This window comes from Capronia epimyces, assembly GCF_000585565.1.
Source record: "Capronia epimyces CBS 606.96 chromosome Unknown aczIQ-supercont1.4, whole genome shotgun sequence".
Taxonomy (NCBI): Eukaryota; Fungi; Ascomycota; class Eurotiomycetes; order Chaetothyriales; family Herpotrichiellaceae; genus Capronia; species Capronia epimyces.
Genome location: NW_006912907.1, coordinates 703,501 through 719,800, shown reverse-complemented (window position 1 = coordinate 719,800; position 16,300 = coordinate 703,501). Strand labels below are relative to the sequence as shown.

The following is a 16,300-nucleotide window of genomic DNA, read 5'->3' as shown; positions in this document are numbered from 1 at the left end:
ACTATCCATCATAAGTGTTGCGGCGACTCCTACTCAGCACCATGGCGTCCCCTTTCTTGCCGAGGATTGCCTCGATTGCTCCAACGAGAGCTTGTGGGTCATACAGCATCAGGCCCTTGGCGCTTTTACGCCCGTACAACTTCAAACAGTCGATGCCGAGGGAAGCCAGCTGGTCGCGATCGACGCGCGGCGCCCCTTCGCCACTCAGATGGATGACATGGGTCACGTATTTCCGATAGATGGAATCGCCACCTGCAGTGTTTAGATTAGGACCGGCCGATGTGTCGGGGACCAGCAAGTCGTGCCTACAAGCCGTAGCAGATGTTGCAAGCGAAGAAGTGAAAGTCTCATCTGACAGTGAATCATGGAGGGCCAGTCTCCAGGGGTTTCCTCGAGATTCTTCACCGGCACGAGCAATGGCCTCGACAAAGTCAAAGGCCGTGAACGGACTCGAACTTGGACCCGTTTCACGGTCGAGTGAGCCATTGAGGATAAGAATCTTGTGACGAGCCGGGGTAGAGCGCAATGCCTCACCGACGCCTTTGAGGACGACGGACGGAATGATGGAGGTGTAAAGTGAACCGATGGAGTAGATGATGGCTTGGGCATCCTTGATGGCTAAGATGACTCGAGGATTGGCGGGTGGGAGCATTTCTTGACCGTAGGGATTGATGTACCATATCCGCTCGATGCGTGCCGGCAGATCTTCATCCTCGTCCTTGGTAAATTTAATGTTCCGCTGGCGGAGACTGGGATGCGTCCCTGGGATATTGGCGTCTTCGATCTCCTCTGTATGGTCCACACTGTGGCGGATCCTGTGGCTGGTGGTCGTGTCAGGCAAGACTGTAACCGCCGGCATGTCCAAGGCTGTCGCGGCCGTGGGATGCGAGATGTTGTTCTGTCCCACAATGACCTCTCCATTGGCAAGTCCGGCTGCGATGTGATGGGAGAAGTTGGAGTTGATACTAGGAACCACCTGCACCTCGCCGTCTGGGATGGCGCAGATGCTGCTCAGTAGATAGATAGCCGACTCGATGCTGCCGCTGAACAGCCGCGCACCCGTCAGGAACAGGTTTCCGACACTGGCGGAGGTGAAGTCGAACGTCGACGAAGGCCTCGACCGTTTCAGAATCTCGAGATTGAGCAGGTTGAAGAACGAGCGGATCAACTCCTTCTTGGCCCACGGGATCCCCCGCCACAGCTCAGCCGTGCCGGCCACGATCGACTGCCATTCGCCGGCCGCGTCCACCAAAGAGGTCGCCGACAGGCGGTGGTTGAAGAGAGACGAGATGGCCGACCGTTCCGGCGAGGGGGGCTCCGTTGGTATAAGTCGGACGAGGCGACTGCGGAGGTCCCCTATGCCTGGCCCTCCAAAGACCCTGATCAGCTCCGACGACGAGCCGCCGTTGTCACTGATCGGGATGATGTAGCTCAGCGGGCAGTCCTTGTTCTCCCGTACGGCCTCGAAGACGTCGACGAGATTGTTGGCGGCGCTCCCGCCGGAGAAGACCACGATGCCCTTGGTGTTGAGCATTTGGATAGGACCGAACAAAATTTCATGTACCAAAATAACCCTTGCTATTCCTTAGGTCGAGGTCTTGGTCTTGGTCTTTATTGTTCTTCTCGCCCGTAGGTACAAGGGACAGTACTTCTTAGGCTTCACTCAGTCAGCCAGGGCCTGGTGCATTTGCCAGGGCTTGGGCCGGGATTTTGGGGTGGCTGCTTCAGACAACGCAGCCACAGATGAACACCCGCATAGATGGTGATCTACTCGGTGTCTTCGATAGCTGAGCGCGAAGTCGCCGTCGCCGGTGGTCTGCAATTGTACGCGTTCGTCCTCTCTGGGTTCTTGCAGTAGCGGTTGGACATGTGTCCGTTGCGCAGATTGTAATTGTATTCCGGCTATCGTGTCAGCTGTCTGACGATAGGATTACTCAGATGCCTGTAGCGGACGACCAGATGCTTTGGCGAGGGAGGATGTAAAACACTTTTAGTCAGACTATTCCTTTTTGCTCGAATGGGCAATCTTGCCGGTGACCATTTCCTGTGACGTGATTGATGACATAGCGGGCCGGTTCCCAGATTGGACTTTACAGCAACACTACCTGGTAACCACGACCTACCTATAGTAAGTGGTAGGTACCTAGGAATTACAGAGTATGTGGACGGTTGCCGTAAGGTACAGGTTAGTATATTAAGGTATGTCAGGACAGGCCGCTTTACACCTGAATACTGGTGACTCCTTACCTTAGTAGGTAGAGTCAGCCTAACCATAGAGACACAGTCAAGACTAGGGGCTGCTTTTGAAAAGGTTGAATTTAGTAGGTGCTATGCACGCAGATGTGTGCCAGATCAAGGTCTATTTCTAACGTCGGTTATGGCACAGCGATGTACAATTATCCTTCTCATCTCAGACCCTGTTGTCGGTGTCGTGCTGGTCCTTCTCCTCGTCAATATTCGCGGTAGAGTCCGCAGGCGACTCTTCTTTAGTCTTGCGAATGTCCTTCCAGCCCATTCCCCACGCAGCAAACCAGGCCACCACCCCGGCCGCAGCTACCAGGTAGAAGACGCGGTCCAAGCTATTGGAGAACGCCACCAAGACTCCCGGCAGGTCCTGAGCATGGACGATACGGCGAAACTCGGTGGCACCGGCCATGATAATGGCGTTGGCATTCGTATTTGGGGCATGCTCGCGTAGTTGAGGCCGCAGGCTCGTGTCGAAAATGGTGTTGTACAGGCTCAGAAAGATGGCGGGACCGATATACTGACACCACACGATGAACGCCAGGGCTGAGGAGAGTTCGGTTTTCGAGACCGCATGCTGGACGGCGGTGACGGGCTGCAGTGGAATATTGTTAGTATACTGTAGCCTAGTGCCGCTGATGTGGAAACAACAATACCGTTGTAAAGCCCGTACCCCGGCCGAAGCCAGTCAAGACTTGGTATCCAACCCATTTTGCAGTTGATGTGCCGGGTTGAAGCATGGCGTACAAACCACTTCCGATCGACGTGAGCGTAGCGGCGAAGATAGATATGGGAGGTATATAGCCAATTTTCGATACTACACTCGCTGTCAGCCTGCCAATTGTTGTCGCGAACAGAACCGTATGTGGGGGACCTTACTGAGAGTGCCTGAAAGAACCGCTCCAACCAATTGAGGCAGTATGGTAGCCAACAGATATACTCCGCTCATTATAGCATTCACTCCCTTCACAGCTTGGAAATAGATGGGCAGGAAGTATGAAGCGCCAAACAGGGTGGACATCAGGAACGTGTAGTTCAGCCCGCTCATCCAAACCGCCCTCCGTCTGATGGTCGGCACTGGCAGCAGACCGTCGTCCCCTTTGTGATAGTTCCAAACCAGCCAGACGATGAAGGTGGCGCCAGCTCCACAGAACAGACCGATCACTTGGGACGAATTCCACGCGAACTGATTGCCGCCAAACTGCAGGGCTAGGAGGAGTTGGATGACAGCTGGGGCGAAGAGAGCAAAGCCGACTAGGTCGAGGTGATGATGAACTTTGCGCAAGGCGGATCCGGGGCTTTCTTTCGGCACTTGCTCAGGGATATGCATCAGGATGAGCGGGAATGCCACCAAGGCGCCGAGCGGAAGGTTGATGTAGAAGCCTTGCACAGTGGTCAATACCTAGAACTTTTGCTCATGACTGTCTCAAGCTGTACTTACACCATCGCCAAGTGTAGCCATGGGTGAAAGCACCTCCGACCAGAGGCCCAATTGCAACGCCTAGCTGGGCAACTGCACTTGCCTGTTAGACAGACTTGCAACGGCATACAAGGGTTTGGGAACAACTCACTTCCCATGAGTAAACCTGTCAGTGCTGTTCCCCGTGTCAGTCTTCTTCAGGCCGAATGTGATTGTGATTGCAGAACTTACGGGGTTGCTTCTCGAGAGGCACCGAGCTCGAAACGATGGTAAAGGCGCCATTGATCAGAGCGGATGCGCCTACGCCAGAGACAGCGCGGCCGACAATGAGCATAGCAGACGACTGGGCGGCTCCGCAAATGGCCGATCCCAACTCGAAAATGGCAAAGAAGGCTATGAATGTCCACTGATTCGCGCAACGTCAGCCTGGATGTTTGGCATACTGTATAGACCCCAATTCTCCTGTTTATATCTGCGCACCTTCAAGCTGAAATGGTTGTATATCTTCCCCGTCAACGGCTGCAGGACCGAACTGTGATGCAAATCTTAGCATTCAGACACGGGCACACAGACTGCGATATGCCATACCTCCCAAGCTGGTAGGCGCTCCCGTACCAGCCGACATCTGGGAGAGAATGAAAGTGGTCGGTGATTTTGGGGATCGCCTGAAGTGAAGCACACTGTCAGTTGGCCGTCCCGAGAAGAATGCTGTCTGTGATGGAGTTGCCTACCGTAGACACAATGGAGGTGTCCAACAGAATCAGGAAGCATGCGAGGGACAAGCTGGCGAGCATCAGAAGCAACCTTGCTCCAGTGACAACCTCCACATTGTCCGTTTTGGGTGATTTCGTCTTGTCTTCGAGATCTGCATCTGTAGAAGGCGGTGACGAAGAGGCCATAGCCATCTGCTCCGAAGTCGAAGGGTCGGAGTGTGTAGGTTCACTGTATGTCTCCATGCTTGCGGTAAGATGCTGTGGTTTGAGAATATGTACTCCTCGACATTTCGATCGAGGTGGTTATAAAGAGGGACATTATGTGCCTTGGTAGAAAAGGGACCGGCAGTAGAAGTATTGTCCGGTTGGGGCGAGATCAGGGGACTTTTGGACTTCTAGAAGGCGACGGAGAATACAGGAAGCAATTGATCGGTCTGTATGCATTATACAATCCGGACCCGGAACATAGACCTGGCCCCGATTGCCCGGATCCCGTGGCGACATGCCTGACGCCTTGGATGGGTGGACGTCGTCAATATCGATACCGATATCCTCCTGCTGCCGTTAAGAACGATGTGCATCTTATGCTTTCCATGGCTGACAGAACCAATGTCGCCTCTACCACACACAACTGTAGTATAGTGTAGTATACTCCGTGGGATGCTATAGTGTCGTGCAGTATACTGACTGACCCTATATGGAGTACTACGTCATAATACGGTAATGATGTAATGCTCCTCCGTAGGTTTCTATGGGCACTAGTCACCTGCTAGTCACCAACTAGTACTACCTGAGTTAGAAACCTTGGTCCATGCACCTGACTATTGGGTACGAGCCTAGGTGCTAGTGACCTCCCACTCCTTCAGTAGAGCCGGAGCCGGCCCAAATTTCATCTCCCGGGTCCGCCGCACCAAGTGTCACCTAAATGCTTCCGCCTCACCCGGATTTCCCTCCTCGCTCACCCTCCCAGACAACCACAATAACAACATCGGTGGGCCATCCGGCATCGATGAATCACACCGGCGGGAATGACTGACCGCCTGTGTGCAGGCATGGATGACCAGCAATCTCCCTCCCTGCCCCGCGCCCAAGGCGGCAAAGCCTGCACCAGTTGTGCTCGGATCAAATGCAAATGCATCCCTCGAGCGGATGGCATAAGCTGCGAGAGGTGTGTGGCTTGTTTGATTCCTCTCGGTGCCATCTCCAACCCCCTACGCTGCCACTGCTGCGATACTCTCACCGTCCGTGTGCAACCTGTTACATTGCATGATCGGCTCATATGAGAGAATCAGATGCCACCGGTTAAAGAAAGATTGTGTGCCCTCAGCCCCAACAAAACGACGCGGCCCCAAACGCCATGCTGTCCCACGGACGGCCAGGCTCGAGGAGAAACTCAACGACCTCGTCTCCCTCCTCCGGGCTCAACATAAGCCTGGACAGTCGGATCACGGTGAAACGGGTGAGGAGCATTCGGAGGACGATAGCTTTGAATCCAGGGACGACACATTTCCCACCGCTACCATGACTCCGGCATCTTGGGAGACTTGCTCTGACGAGTTGCCGGATATCGAGGCGACAGAAAATCTCCGAAGGTTTCGGGAGGAGATGATAGTGAGGCTGACCAGAACAGACCATCTTGATCTATTGACATGCGTCACAACACGTGGACAGGATCACACCGCTAACGCATGAACGAGCACAGCCGTTTATCCCGTACATCTATCTACCTCCTGATACGACCGCTCTCCAGCTGCGAGACACGTACCCGTTCTTTTGGCTGGCTGTCATGAGCGTGGCCTCCAAATCGTTCAAAACACGATCTTCTCTCGGCAAGCAGGCAAGAAAAATAATCGCCCAGAAAGTCGTTGCGGGCGATGAGCGGAGCCTGGACTTGCTCTTTGGCATCCTTACTTATGTGACCTGGTCAGTTCCGTTCCCAACCCGATCTGTTGCCCAGGGCTGGGTTTGACTTGCTAGTCAGGTTTCCTCGGTATGGAATGGATAAGCACTTCGCCTGCTTGGCATCCCAGCTCGCGGTCACCTTGGTTTGGGATTTGGGCCTTCAGCAGCCTCCGCCAGAACTCACCAGTAGATCCTATTTTGGCATTCGCATGCCCATGTGCCAGCCACCGGCCAGAAATGAACGCACCATTGAGGAACGCCGAGCCGTCTTGGGCGCCTTCGTCATTACTTCAAGGTCAGTCTTCTCAACGGGCTTCGGTTTCCACTTTCCACTGATGCCATCTCGTTGCATTCCTGGCAATTCACCTGATACTGTATATACAGAATGTCGCAGACCTTCAAGGCGGCTGACGGGCTCCGCTGGTCGCCACATCTAGACGAGTACCTCTCCTACCTTGCTCACAACAGCACTTTGCCACAGGACAAGGTCCTCGTTGCGCAAGTGAAATTGCAGTTGATTGTGAATCAAATCCATTACTCGTCGTGGAAAACCAGTGGCGTAGAGATTCCTCCTCCTTACGTGGACGCTCTCCAGTCACAACTTGACGACATTGCGGGCGTCAATGGAACCAGTATCGAGTTTGAAAAGAACCGTAGGTCAATTTAACCTCATTCTTTGACCTGTTTCAAGACTGACCTCTTGTCATCAGCAACGATGCTCGAGCTATACCACTTCACCACGCTCATCATTCACGAATCGGCGATAGCAAAGTCGCCGACGTCCCGCCCCACCGAACCGGCCTTGCGGCGGTATGAGGCTTACCAACGCCTTCTCAGTTGCGTCAAGGCATGGCTGGACGCCTTCTTCTCCATGTCCCTCGAGATGTATTACATCATGCCGTGCAGCACTTACTCGCAGCTAAAGTATGTAATATGTTGTCTATACAACATCACCACGAGCAAGGACACGGCGTGGAACTCGGCTGCAGCACGAGAGGTGGTTGATCTGACGGCCACCTTGGACAAGGTCCTACATATTTTCGAGCAGCTGCGTTCGCTGGACGATGGAGGTGAAGAAGATGAAGCCGTGTCCTTCGGCATCAGGCAGTTCCATGCCTTGAAGATGGCATGGCAGAGCGAGTTGGCATCCAGAGACAGGGACGGTGAGGATGACACGAATCGTCAGGCTGGCATAGTCGATGGCGATGCTACCCATGGCCCGGGCCTTTCGCCTGGTTTGTCTCTGAACTGGGTGGACTACGACATGCTCATGCTGCCTGACATGTCAGATTTATCGTGGCAATAGCAATGATCAGTCAACCCAGTACACAGCCCGCGTTGTCCTTTGTAGATCACTAGTATCCCAGGTCAAGGGTTGAGCTGCCTTATACCAGCACCTCAAGGCTACCTACAGGTACCAGCAACAGGTGACTGGTCTAAGGCCCGCAGACACACCCATAAGTGTTGATGATGCAGAGTCACAGTATACCGCATTAGACTATCCGTGTCTCTGTACAGCAGGAGGTAGTCAAGGCCCGTCCAAGTAGAAGGAGCGTCGTATTACTGACCACCTACTGTTACCTAAGGTGACTAGCAACATAGTATATGTACATACTCCATACAATGCCACATAGCTGTACTATAGGGCGGCACTACCTTCCTGTCGAACGGGGCAAGTCTCGGGCATTCCCAGCAATGCTAACCAAGTACACACTAGTTCATAAAAGCTTATTTGGGCCAGAAAAGCTTGGCTGATCATGCTTCGGTAAAGCTCTCCGAGACCAATCACTGTCCCCCGCATCAATGTTGTCCGCAGTTGCGCTGCTCAGCTAGTCGCTCCTTTGATCCTCCCACATTCCACGTACAATGTAGCGGGCGTCCTTTTCCTTCTACACTATTTTCATGCGTATTGCGCCAATGTTGCTTCGCCCTCCACGATAAGCTGGGCCGTCTGCTTTGTAACGAGGGCTCCAAGTTCCGGCTCAAGATGCCAGCGTTGGCGCATCCCCATGGGTCCCATGTTGTGTCACGCGAGAGCAGATCCTCCGAGGCCAATTCCCTCTCGCAGGAGTCTTTGAGGCGGCATTCTCGAAGCCGTCGTCGACGGTCGCACGAGACTGATGTGGAAGCGCAGACCTCACCTCCTGGGTCCTCCCACCCGCGAAACACTCCCCCTCACCACGTCCACATCCAGGAGAATACCGAAGCCACAGCACACCACCACGCAGAGAAAGCCAATGACGGCCACTTGCCACCGCTCCATCGCTCAGATACCAATATCTCCAAGGCAACACTGCGCAGGCGGGCTCGCTCAGACACAGCTAACAACCTCATATATGGCACGGAAGGAATGGGCAGAACTACTGGCTGGGCCCCCGGACTGGAACCGGGAATTGACACCAGTAAAACGGCTCCACCGTATAGCGAGGGACCACAAGAGCCCCTGCCCCACGAAAGCCTGAAGCAGCGATGTGAGATCACGGTGGTGGACTTCAGCAATGAGGACGTGTCGACATATGATCTGGACAACGATAATATCGAAGAGTTCCTGGAGAAAGGGCCTGCACCGTGGGCGGAAGTCAGGTGGATCAATGTTAACGGACTGTCCTGGGACGTGATCAGACTCCTGGGGAACCACAAAAGGCTGCACCGGCTTGCCATTGAGGACTTGCTCAATACCAAAAATCGGACAAAGGTGGACTGGTACAGTGACCATACATACATGGTGCTGCCGTTGCAGAAGCTTGTCAATCTCGAAGACGAAGAGGGGTTTTCCTCATCGGACAGCGACTCTGACTTTGGCCCGGTCGACGAACAAGAATCTGATTACGGGGCTAGAATCATCACCGAACGTCAAAGGCGGAAGCGAGAGCAAAAAAGAAGCAAGGGCGCCATCCGTTCTCTCTGGGATGACATCTGGAAACCTAAGAAGAGAAAGGCGCCAGCTGGAGAGCCCGATATTGTCAACCGGCTCAATCCCTCCAATAGTCTCCGCACGGCGAGCAAGGTTGGGACTCCATGGGCGCCCAAGCACATCCGCACCATGCAGCGATATCATGCCGGACCCAACCAGGACCGCATTGAATATATGGAACGACATGCCGTATTGCGGCGCAAAGGCATCGGCGTCTCAGTCGAGCAGGTGTCCGTTTTCCTATGCGCTGATAACACGGTCATATCCTTCTTCGAATACTCGGCTCATGACGTGCAAACACCCATCATCCACCGCCTACAGTCTCCCGGGACCATCCTGCGCCAATCGTCCGACGCATCGATGCTTGCACAGGCGATTCTTGATGCCATAATCGACCTAGCACTCCCGGTCACGACAGCTTACCAAGATGCCATCGGCGACTTGGAGCTCGACGTCCTCACCGACCCGGATATTCACCAGTCCACTACTTTATACATTCTGACGTCTGAAATCGGCATTCTTCGAAACGGCATAGCCCCTATCATCCAGCTGATCGGCGCGCTGAAAGACCACAAAACCGACGCGCAAGCAGCCCCCCCAGTTGTCCGCGTACCCAGCGGCGAGTTCGCCCACAATAAGCCCTCGCACCCTTTTACGCGCAAGCAAACCAGCATTATGTCTGGCGTGAGTATCTCGCCAATGACCATCACATACCTCGGCGACGTCGAAGACCATGCTCTCCTCATTCAGGATTCATACGACCAGATGCGCCGTAGCGCAGACAATCTCGTCGACCTGATCTTCAACACCGTGTCGGCGTATCAGAACGAGAGCATGAAGCAGCTGACCATCGTGACATGTTTCTTCCTCCCCTTGAGCTTTCTCACGGGATATTTCGGCATGAATTTTCACACCTTCCCGGGCGTATCGGAGCATAGCGACGCCTTCTTCTGGGTGATCGCGGCGCCAGTCAGCTTGGTGGTGTTTCTGCTTCTCATGCGTGATGTCATGACCCGCGCTGTCGTACGATGGGCCAACAAGGCCCTCATTGCACGCGGGAGGAAGAGAAGGCTGCAGAAGAAATGATCGTCTCTTCTAGCCCCCTCTAATCCTGCCGTGCAGCAGGCCAGCTTCAGATTTCACTGGATCTTCATGAATAGCTCAATCCTTACAATTCGACCTGAAGAGTCTCAGCTGAGTCTCGACTCTTTGCGTGGGCTGGCTGCATTGGCATTGGCAAATTTTCGACTGGTGTGCCAACTGAAGGTTAGTATGTATCTATATACCGTGCTTCTATTCTTTGACATCCCGTATACGATAGCGAGGCGTTGGAGGGCTTTCTGTTTTTTTTTCTTTTGGCCATGACTGTTATTAGAGTGTGGCATTCCCGCCATGGAGAAGGATCACGAGTGATTGATTCTTCATTGACTGTCCGTCAGCCGGTCCTGTACCCACGTGTACTATGTACTATGTACTACTAGGATAATACCATGTTTGGCGTGGCGAGCGACATCTGAGATACCTCTTGGAAAGCTCGTTCTCAGTACTGTATCAGTACTGTATCCGTACCGTAGCTAGAGCGTGGTGATTATTCTACTAACTACCTACCTGAAGGTATATACTTGGAGAAGGTGAACAGTACTATCCGCAGACAGTATAGAACAGCCACCGCCGCCGCCGCCGCATGCCTTGATGCGTACCTAGGTATGCATATGTGTATGTGTATGTTTACCTTGTGTATGTATACCTATATGTATATATATATATATATATATATATATATATATATGTATGTGTATATATATATATGTGTATGTGTATATGTATATGTATGTGTATGTGCATGTGCATGTGCATGTGTTTCGTTTCGTCTGTGTGCCACTAAGGTCAGGAATCTTCGTCAGTGTACCACCAAGGTCAGGTAGCAAGTAGTACTCTACTATGTCGTGCCTAGGTATAGGTAGGTACTTCAAGTCATGTAGGTGTATGTGTAGTATTATTTCCTTCTTAGGTCAGGTACTATAGCTGAGGTAGACAGACTCAGAACTCAGACTGCTGACCATGCCGTTTCCCGAATCCGAATCCCCCCCAACGCCGCGCTGATCATTTCATGCAAATTTGGGCCGGTAGCTGCAAAACAAAGACAAGAGACACTCGCCCGCAATGCCGTGGTGGTTTGTAACGCATGGGTATCATCGTCAATCATAAACAGCTTTGCCCCACGTAAACCCGGTTTTAAGAAAAAAGCAACACAGGACAACCAGCCTCGTCGCCAAAATCCGAGCCTGCTGCATCCACAGTCCTCTCAATCAGCCAAGAACTGGCTCCAGAACGCATCCGCAGTAGACTCCCTCTTTCTGGCCTTGCCTGCCCGCACGTTCTCCTTCTCGCTGCCTATTTGATCGTCCCCGCCCTCGTCACCACTCAGAGTTTCGGCCTTGACCATCTTCGCCTTGCCCTTGTCATCTCTTTTCCGCTTCCTCACCAGGAATTTGAGCTCCAGCGGGATCAAACTTCTGGCAGCCCCGGGGGTATCTTTTGTGTCGAGTTGCTTTCGACAGACGGGACAAACCCCTCGAACCTTGCGATTAGGAGGGGCATCCTCACGACGTTGTTCAATAGACCAAGTCAGTGTGTCCATGATACAGCGGTGGCAGAAGACATGGCCACAGACCGTAGAGGTCGCGTCGGTCGGGGTATCCATGCACACAGGACATTTGTATGCTGTTAACGGTGTTCGGCCAGAATCTGTGCCTGAATTTTGAGATAGGATGGCATCCTGATGTTGTTTTGCCAGAGCCGCGGAGAGACTAGCATTATCGTCGACGCCGGTAAGATCAACTGACTCGATTGCCAGGTCTATTGGTGCAGTCGAGCCAACTTGGCCGGGTTGTATCGCTCTTGAAGATGAGGAGGACGACGGAGGGGACATGGTGGATGCGGGATTTTGTAGACGCTGCCGGTTCCGGGCTTGAGTACGTTCCCAGTTTGTATGATTTTCCCGTTGCCGATTTATCGCTTCTTCGTCCACCAGGGACTGTAGTCGAATGTTTTGGTCGGGATGCGGAAGCCGCGGTGGATTTGATGCAGGAATGGGCCAGAACCTGACGAGAGTGAGAGGATCAGACGGGTCGAGCAGTGGGATGCTGGGACGAATGCCGTAGACTGGTTCGTCAAGCGTATTAAGTCTTCTTGATCTTTGGTGGGAAGAGGAATCGTGAGGATGGGTGGTTTGCGAGAAAAAATGAGCTTCCGCGGATTGATCAGGCGAGCTACTCGTCAAATCGACGGGTTGATTGTTTGCCACCCCGGTATCTGCTCTAAGCCTTCTGGTTTGAAAGGCTTCTTGAGCGTTCTGCAAGGCTCGATTTGCGCTATAGAGGGCCCGGCTGACGTCCTGGACGGAGTTTTGGTAGTTCGTGAGAGGGAGGGTTGCTTGCCTGCGCGAGCCGCTATCGGACATGGCATTAAAGAAATCGCGAAAGAGTCTAGGGGAGGGGAGCCGTGGTGGTTGAGCGGGTCTGGGCCGCTGGCTCTGTGGCGAGGTCTGCGGTGCGACAGTAGGAGAAAGGGTTTGCTCGTTGTCGGAACTGGAGGCGGAGGCAAGAGATTCAGAGTCGGTGGGTGAAGCGGAGGAGAAGCTCATCGTGGGCCGGAAGACTGCAAAAGAATGATATCTCTTACATGATGGCGATATACAGAGTACAGAGGAGTGCTGGTGTGGGGGAGAGTAGGTGGAAGTCAAGCGCAGTTGGAAGCGAGATAATAAATGGCAAGAATGAATGATTACTAGTACGGAGTACATTCACTAGTAGTAGTGTGACACCAATGACAATCATATCTTTTCACACTTGGACGAATCAGCTCTCGGCTATTCAGAGACTAATGGACTAGTGCTATTAGAGCGGAAGGAAGCACTAAGAGCTCGACAAGGCGGCGCGAGATGTGTGTATGTCGTGAATTGTTCTCTTTACGAGTCATACTCATGATCACTATCAATTCTAGCTACAGCAGAGCACCAGTTTTTGCTTCAGTCCCATGTTGGGCCCTCAAAGCCTCGCTTTGGCAGGGTCGGCCGCAGTGTTGAGATCGAATCGGTCCAGGTTCGTCACCTTGTCCCAGGCAGCCACAAAGTCCTTCACAAACTTCTCCTGTCCGTCTGCGGAGGCATAGACCTCGGCGATGGCACGCAACTCGGCGTGGGCTCCAAAGACTAGGTCAGCGCGGGAACCAGTCCACTTCTTCTCACCAGTCTTGCGGTCGGTGCCCTCAAAGATTTCGCTGGCGGCATCCGTCGCCTTCCAAGCGGTGTTGGTGTCTAGCAGGTTGACAAAGAAGTCATTGGTTAGTTGACCAGGACGCTTGGTGAACACGCCGAGGGAAGAGCCATCGTAGTTGCCTTCTAGGACACGCAGGCCGCCAATCAACACCGTCAGTTCCGGAGGCGTAAGCGTCAGCAGATTCGCCTTGTCGACGAGGAATTGTTCGGTGCGAACTCGGTGCGTGGACTTGCCATAGTTGCGGAATCCATCAACCTTGGGCTCCAGATGGCTGAAGGATTCAACGTCGGTTTGCTCTTGTGAGGCATCCGTACGGCCAGGCGTGAAGGGAACGGAGACACCGGCAGCCTTCTCCACCGCGGCATTTCCGGCCAGCACAATGAGGTCGGCCAACGACACCTTCTTTCCACCTGACTGAGCGCCGTTGAATTTCTTCTGCACGCCTTCCAAAGCGCTCAGCACTTCGCTCAGCTGCTGTGGGTTGTTCGCCTTCCAGTCCTTCTGCGGGGCAAGGCGAATGCGGGCGCCATTGGCACCACCACGCTTGTCAGTGCCGCGGAAAGAGGAAGCAGCAGCCCAGGTGGTTCTCACGAACTTGGCAGGTGCCACACCGGTTGCCAGAATCTCTTTCTTCAGGGCAGCGATATCATTGTCGTCGACCAGAGGGTGGTTCACTGATGGAAGTGGATCCTCCCAGATGAGTTCTTCAGATGGCAACTCCGGGCCGAGCCAGCGAGATCGTGGGCCCAGGTCGCGGTGCAAAAGCTTGAACCACGCACGTGCGAATGCGTCATGGAGCTCATCAGGGTGCTCGAGGAAGCGACGTGCGACCTTCTCGTATGCAGGGTCAAAGCGTAGCGCAAGATCGGACGTCAGCATCGTCGGCAGGTGCTTCTTGTTGGCATCGTATGCATCAGGGATGATGTTTTCGGCGTTCTTCGCCACCCATTGGTTGGCACCAGCCGGACTCTTTGTCAGCTCCCACTCGTACTTGAAGAGGTATTCAAGATAGCTGTTGCTCCACTTGGTTGGAGTGCTAGTCCAGGTCACTTCGAGGCCACTGGTGATGGTGTCTGGACCCTTGCCGGAGCCGTGCTTGTTGTTCCAGCCCAGGCCCTGTTGCTCGAGAGGGGCCGCCTCTGGTTCGGGACCGACGTTGTCAGAAGGAGCAGCGCCGTGCGTCTTGCCGAAGGTGTGACCACCGGCAATGAGGGCAACGGTTTCCTCGTCGCTCATGGCCATGCGGCCGAAGGTGGTGCGGATGTCTCTGGCCGAAGCGACAGGGTCGGGGATGCCGTCGGGGCCTTCAGGGTTCACATAGATCAAGCCATGGTGGGCGGCTGCCAGCGGCTCTTCCAGCTCGCGCGTATGGATGTCCGAATGCGCTTGCTTGTGCTCATCAGAATCCACCACGCCGTGCCCAGACCCCTGTGGACCTTCGTGGCCATGTTCGTACCGAACATCGTTGCCGAGCCAAGTCGTCTCTCCACCCCAGTAGACAGAGTCGTCGGCCTCCCAGGTGTCGGCACGACCACCAGCAAAACCGAAAGTCTTGACGCCCATGTCTTCGAGTGCCACATTGCCGATGAGCAACAGCAGATCGGCCCAGGAGATTTTGTCGCCGTACTTCTGTTTGATGGGCCAGAGCAGGCGGCGTGCCTTGTCGAGACTGACGTTGTCGGGCCAGCTGTTGAGCGGGGCGAACCGTTGCTGACCCTGACCGCCACCACCACGGCCATCGAAGACACGATAGGTGCCGGCGCTGTGCCAGGCCAGACGGATGAACAGACCACCATAGTGACCAAAATCGGCAGGCCACCAGTCTTGCGAGTCGGTCAACAACGCACGTAGATCCTTCTTCAGGGCATTATAGTCCAGGCTCTTGAATGCGGCGGCATAGTCGAAGTCTTTGTTCAAGGGGTTCGACACCGCGTTATGCTGGCGGAGAATGTTCAGCTGCAAGTTATTTGGCCACCAGTCTTTGTTCCTGGTGCCACCGCCGCCGACGTTGGCCGTGCGGAGGGTATTGTGAACTGGGCATTCACCCATGGTGTCGGTCTGATGTGCAGGCGAAGCTGTACTGCTGAAGAGGCGAAGAAGGGAGCGAGCAGAGGAGACGAATGCTCTCTGTCGAGTATGAGACAAGGAGGTGGAAAGCAGTGCAGAAGTGCAGTGCATGGTGAGAAGGAAAGAAGCCAGGCAGGAGGAGTACCCCGCGCCCTTTAAAAGGTGGCCTGCCGCAGTTGCGCAGTTGCCCCTCGGCGCCTAATGACGGAGCAAGAATTACTAACAGGGCCTCAGCAATCGCTACTGGGAGTTGCGTGCTCTGTCGCCTCCGCGAGCAGGGGTGCGAGCCTATTAAGGCCTCTCTATTAACCACAAGGTGGTGACAGGCACCGCTCGCGGGCGAGACAGCATTCCTCCCCGCTTGTTGCTGACGATGCCGCGATTGACACGGCCTATTACGATGGGTGCTAGCGGGGCAGCCAGGCTGGAAGGAGGAATAGTCAGCGGGATGCCCCGTGTCAGTTTCCAGCAGCTTCTGCTCAGTTGCTGATGAATTACTACAAGCAGCTGGACTGAGCGAGTCTAACCTGAAAGAGGCAAAGTCGAGCGAGCGCAGCTCAGACCACCGAGCCCACTCCACTTCTCTTCTGAACTCTGAACCCATGTCCCATGTCTCCCTGTTTCTCTTGTGCCATCTCGATCTCCCGCTCCTCCGATGGGCGGTGAATGCTGCTGCGGCTCGACGGGAATGCGAGGGCTTGTTCGACATGCTGCTAAGCCGTTCGAGTCAAAACATGAAGCAAATCGACTGATCGAGGCT

The 16,300-nt window shown here is 54.1% G+C and overlaps 6 protein-coding genes across 6 annotated transcripts; 2 read left to right on the top strand and 4 right to left on the bottom strand.

The window, feature by feature from the left end:
• Position 1: 1 nt before the first annotated feature.
• On the bottom strand, positions 2–1,534 carry A1O3_04877 (uncharacterized protein; the record flags this gene model as incomplete). The annotated part of the gene is made up of 1 exon (XM_007735005.1): positions 2–1,534. The coding sequence occupies one exon, from the start codon at positions 1,532–1,534 to the stop codon at positions 2–4; it is 1,533 nt and encodes a 510-aa protein (XP_007733195.1).
• An 876-nt stretch (positions 1,535–2,410) lies between these two features.
• Positions 2,411–4,620, bottom strand: A1O3_04876 (uncharacterized protein; the record flags this gene model as incomplete). Its single annotated transcript, XM_007735004.1, has 8 exons — positions 2,411–2,839; positions 2,901–3,061; positions 3,124–3,627; positions 3,686–3,762; positions 3,892–4,070; positions 4,145–4,196; positions 4,253–4,329; positions 4,396–4,620. 8 exons carry the CDS (start codon positions 4,618–4,620, stop codon positions 2,411–2,413), a joined length of 1,704 nt encoding a protein of 567 aa, XP_007733194.1.
• Positions 4,621–5,898: 1,278 nt separating this feature from the next.
• On the top strand, positions 5,899–7,585 carry A1O3_04875 (uncharacterized protein; the record flags this gene model as incomplete). The annotated part of the gene is made up of 5 exons (XM_007735003.1): positions 5,899–5,988; positions 6,080–6,309; positions 6,359–6,574; positions 6,664–6,932; positions 6,990–7,585. 5 exons carry the CDS (start codon positions 5,899–5,901, stop codon positions 7,583–7,585), a joined length of 1,401 nt encoding a protein of 466 aa, XP_007733193.1.
• A 681-nt stretch (positions 7,586–8,266) lies between these two features.
• Positions 8,267–10,279, top strand: A1O3_04874 (uncharacterized protein; the record flags this gene model as incomplete). The annotated part of the gene is made up of 1 exon (XM_007735002.1): positions 8,267–10,279. One exon carries the CDS (start codon positions 8,267–8,269, stop codon positions 10,277–10,279), a length of 2,013 nt encoding a protein of 670 aa, XP_007733192.1.
• A 1,219-nt stretch (positions 10,280–11,498) lies between these two features.
• A1O3_04873 (uncharacterized protein) lies at positions 11,499–12,125 on the bottom strand (the record flags this gene model as incomplete). The annotated part of the gene is made up of 1 exon (XM_007735001.1): positions 11,499–12,125. The coding sequence occupies one exon, from the start codon at positions 12,123–12,125 to the stop codon at positions 11,499–11,501; it is 627 nt and encodes a 208-aa protein (XP_007733191.1).
• Positions 12,126–13,242: 1,117 nt separating this feature from the next.
• Positions 13,243–15,522, bottom strand: A1O3_04872 (catalase-peroxidase; the record flags this gene model as incomplete). The annotated part of the gene is made up of 1 exon (XM_007735000.1): positions 13,243–15,522. The coding sequence occupies one exon, from the start codon at positions 15,520–15,522 to the stop codon at positions 13,243–13,245; it is 2,280 nt and encodes a 759-aa protein (XP_007733190.1).
• Between the last annotated feature and the right edge of the window lie 778 nt (positions 15,523–16,300).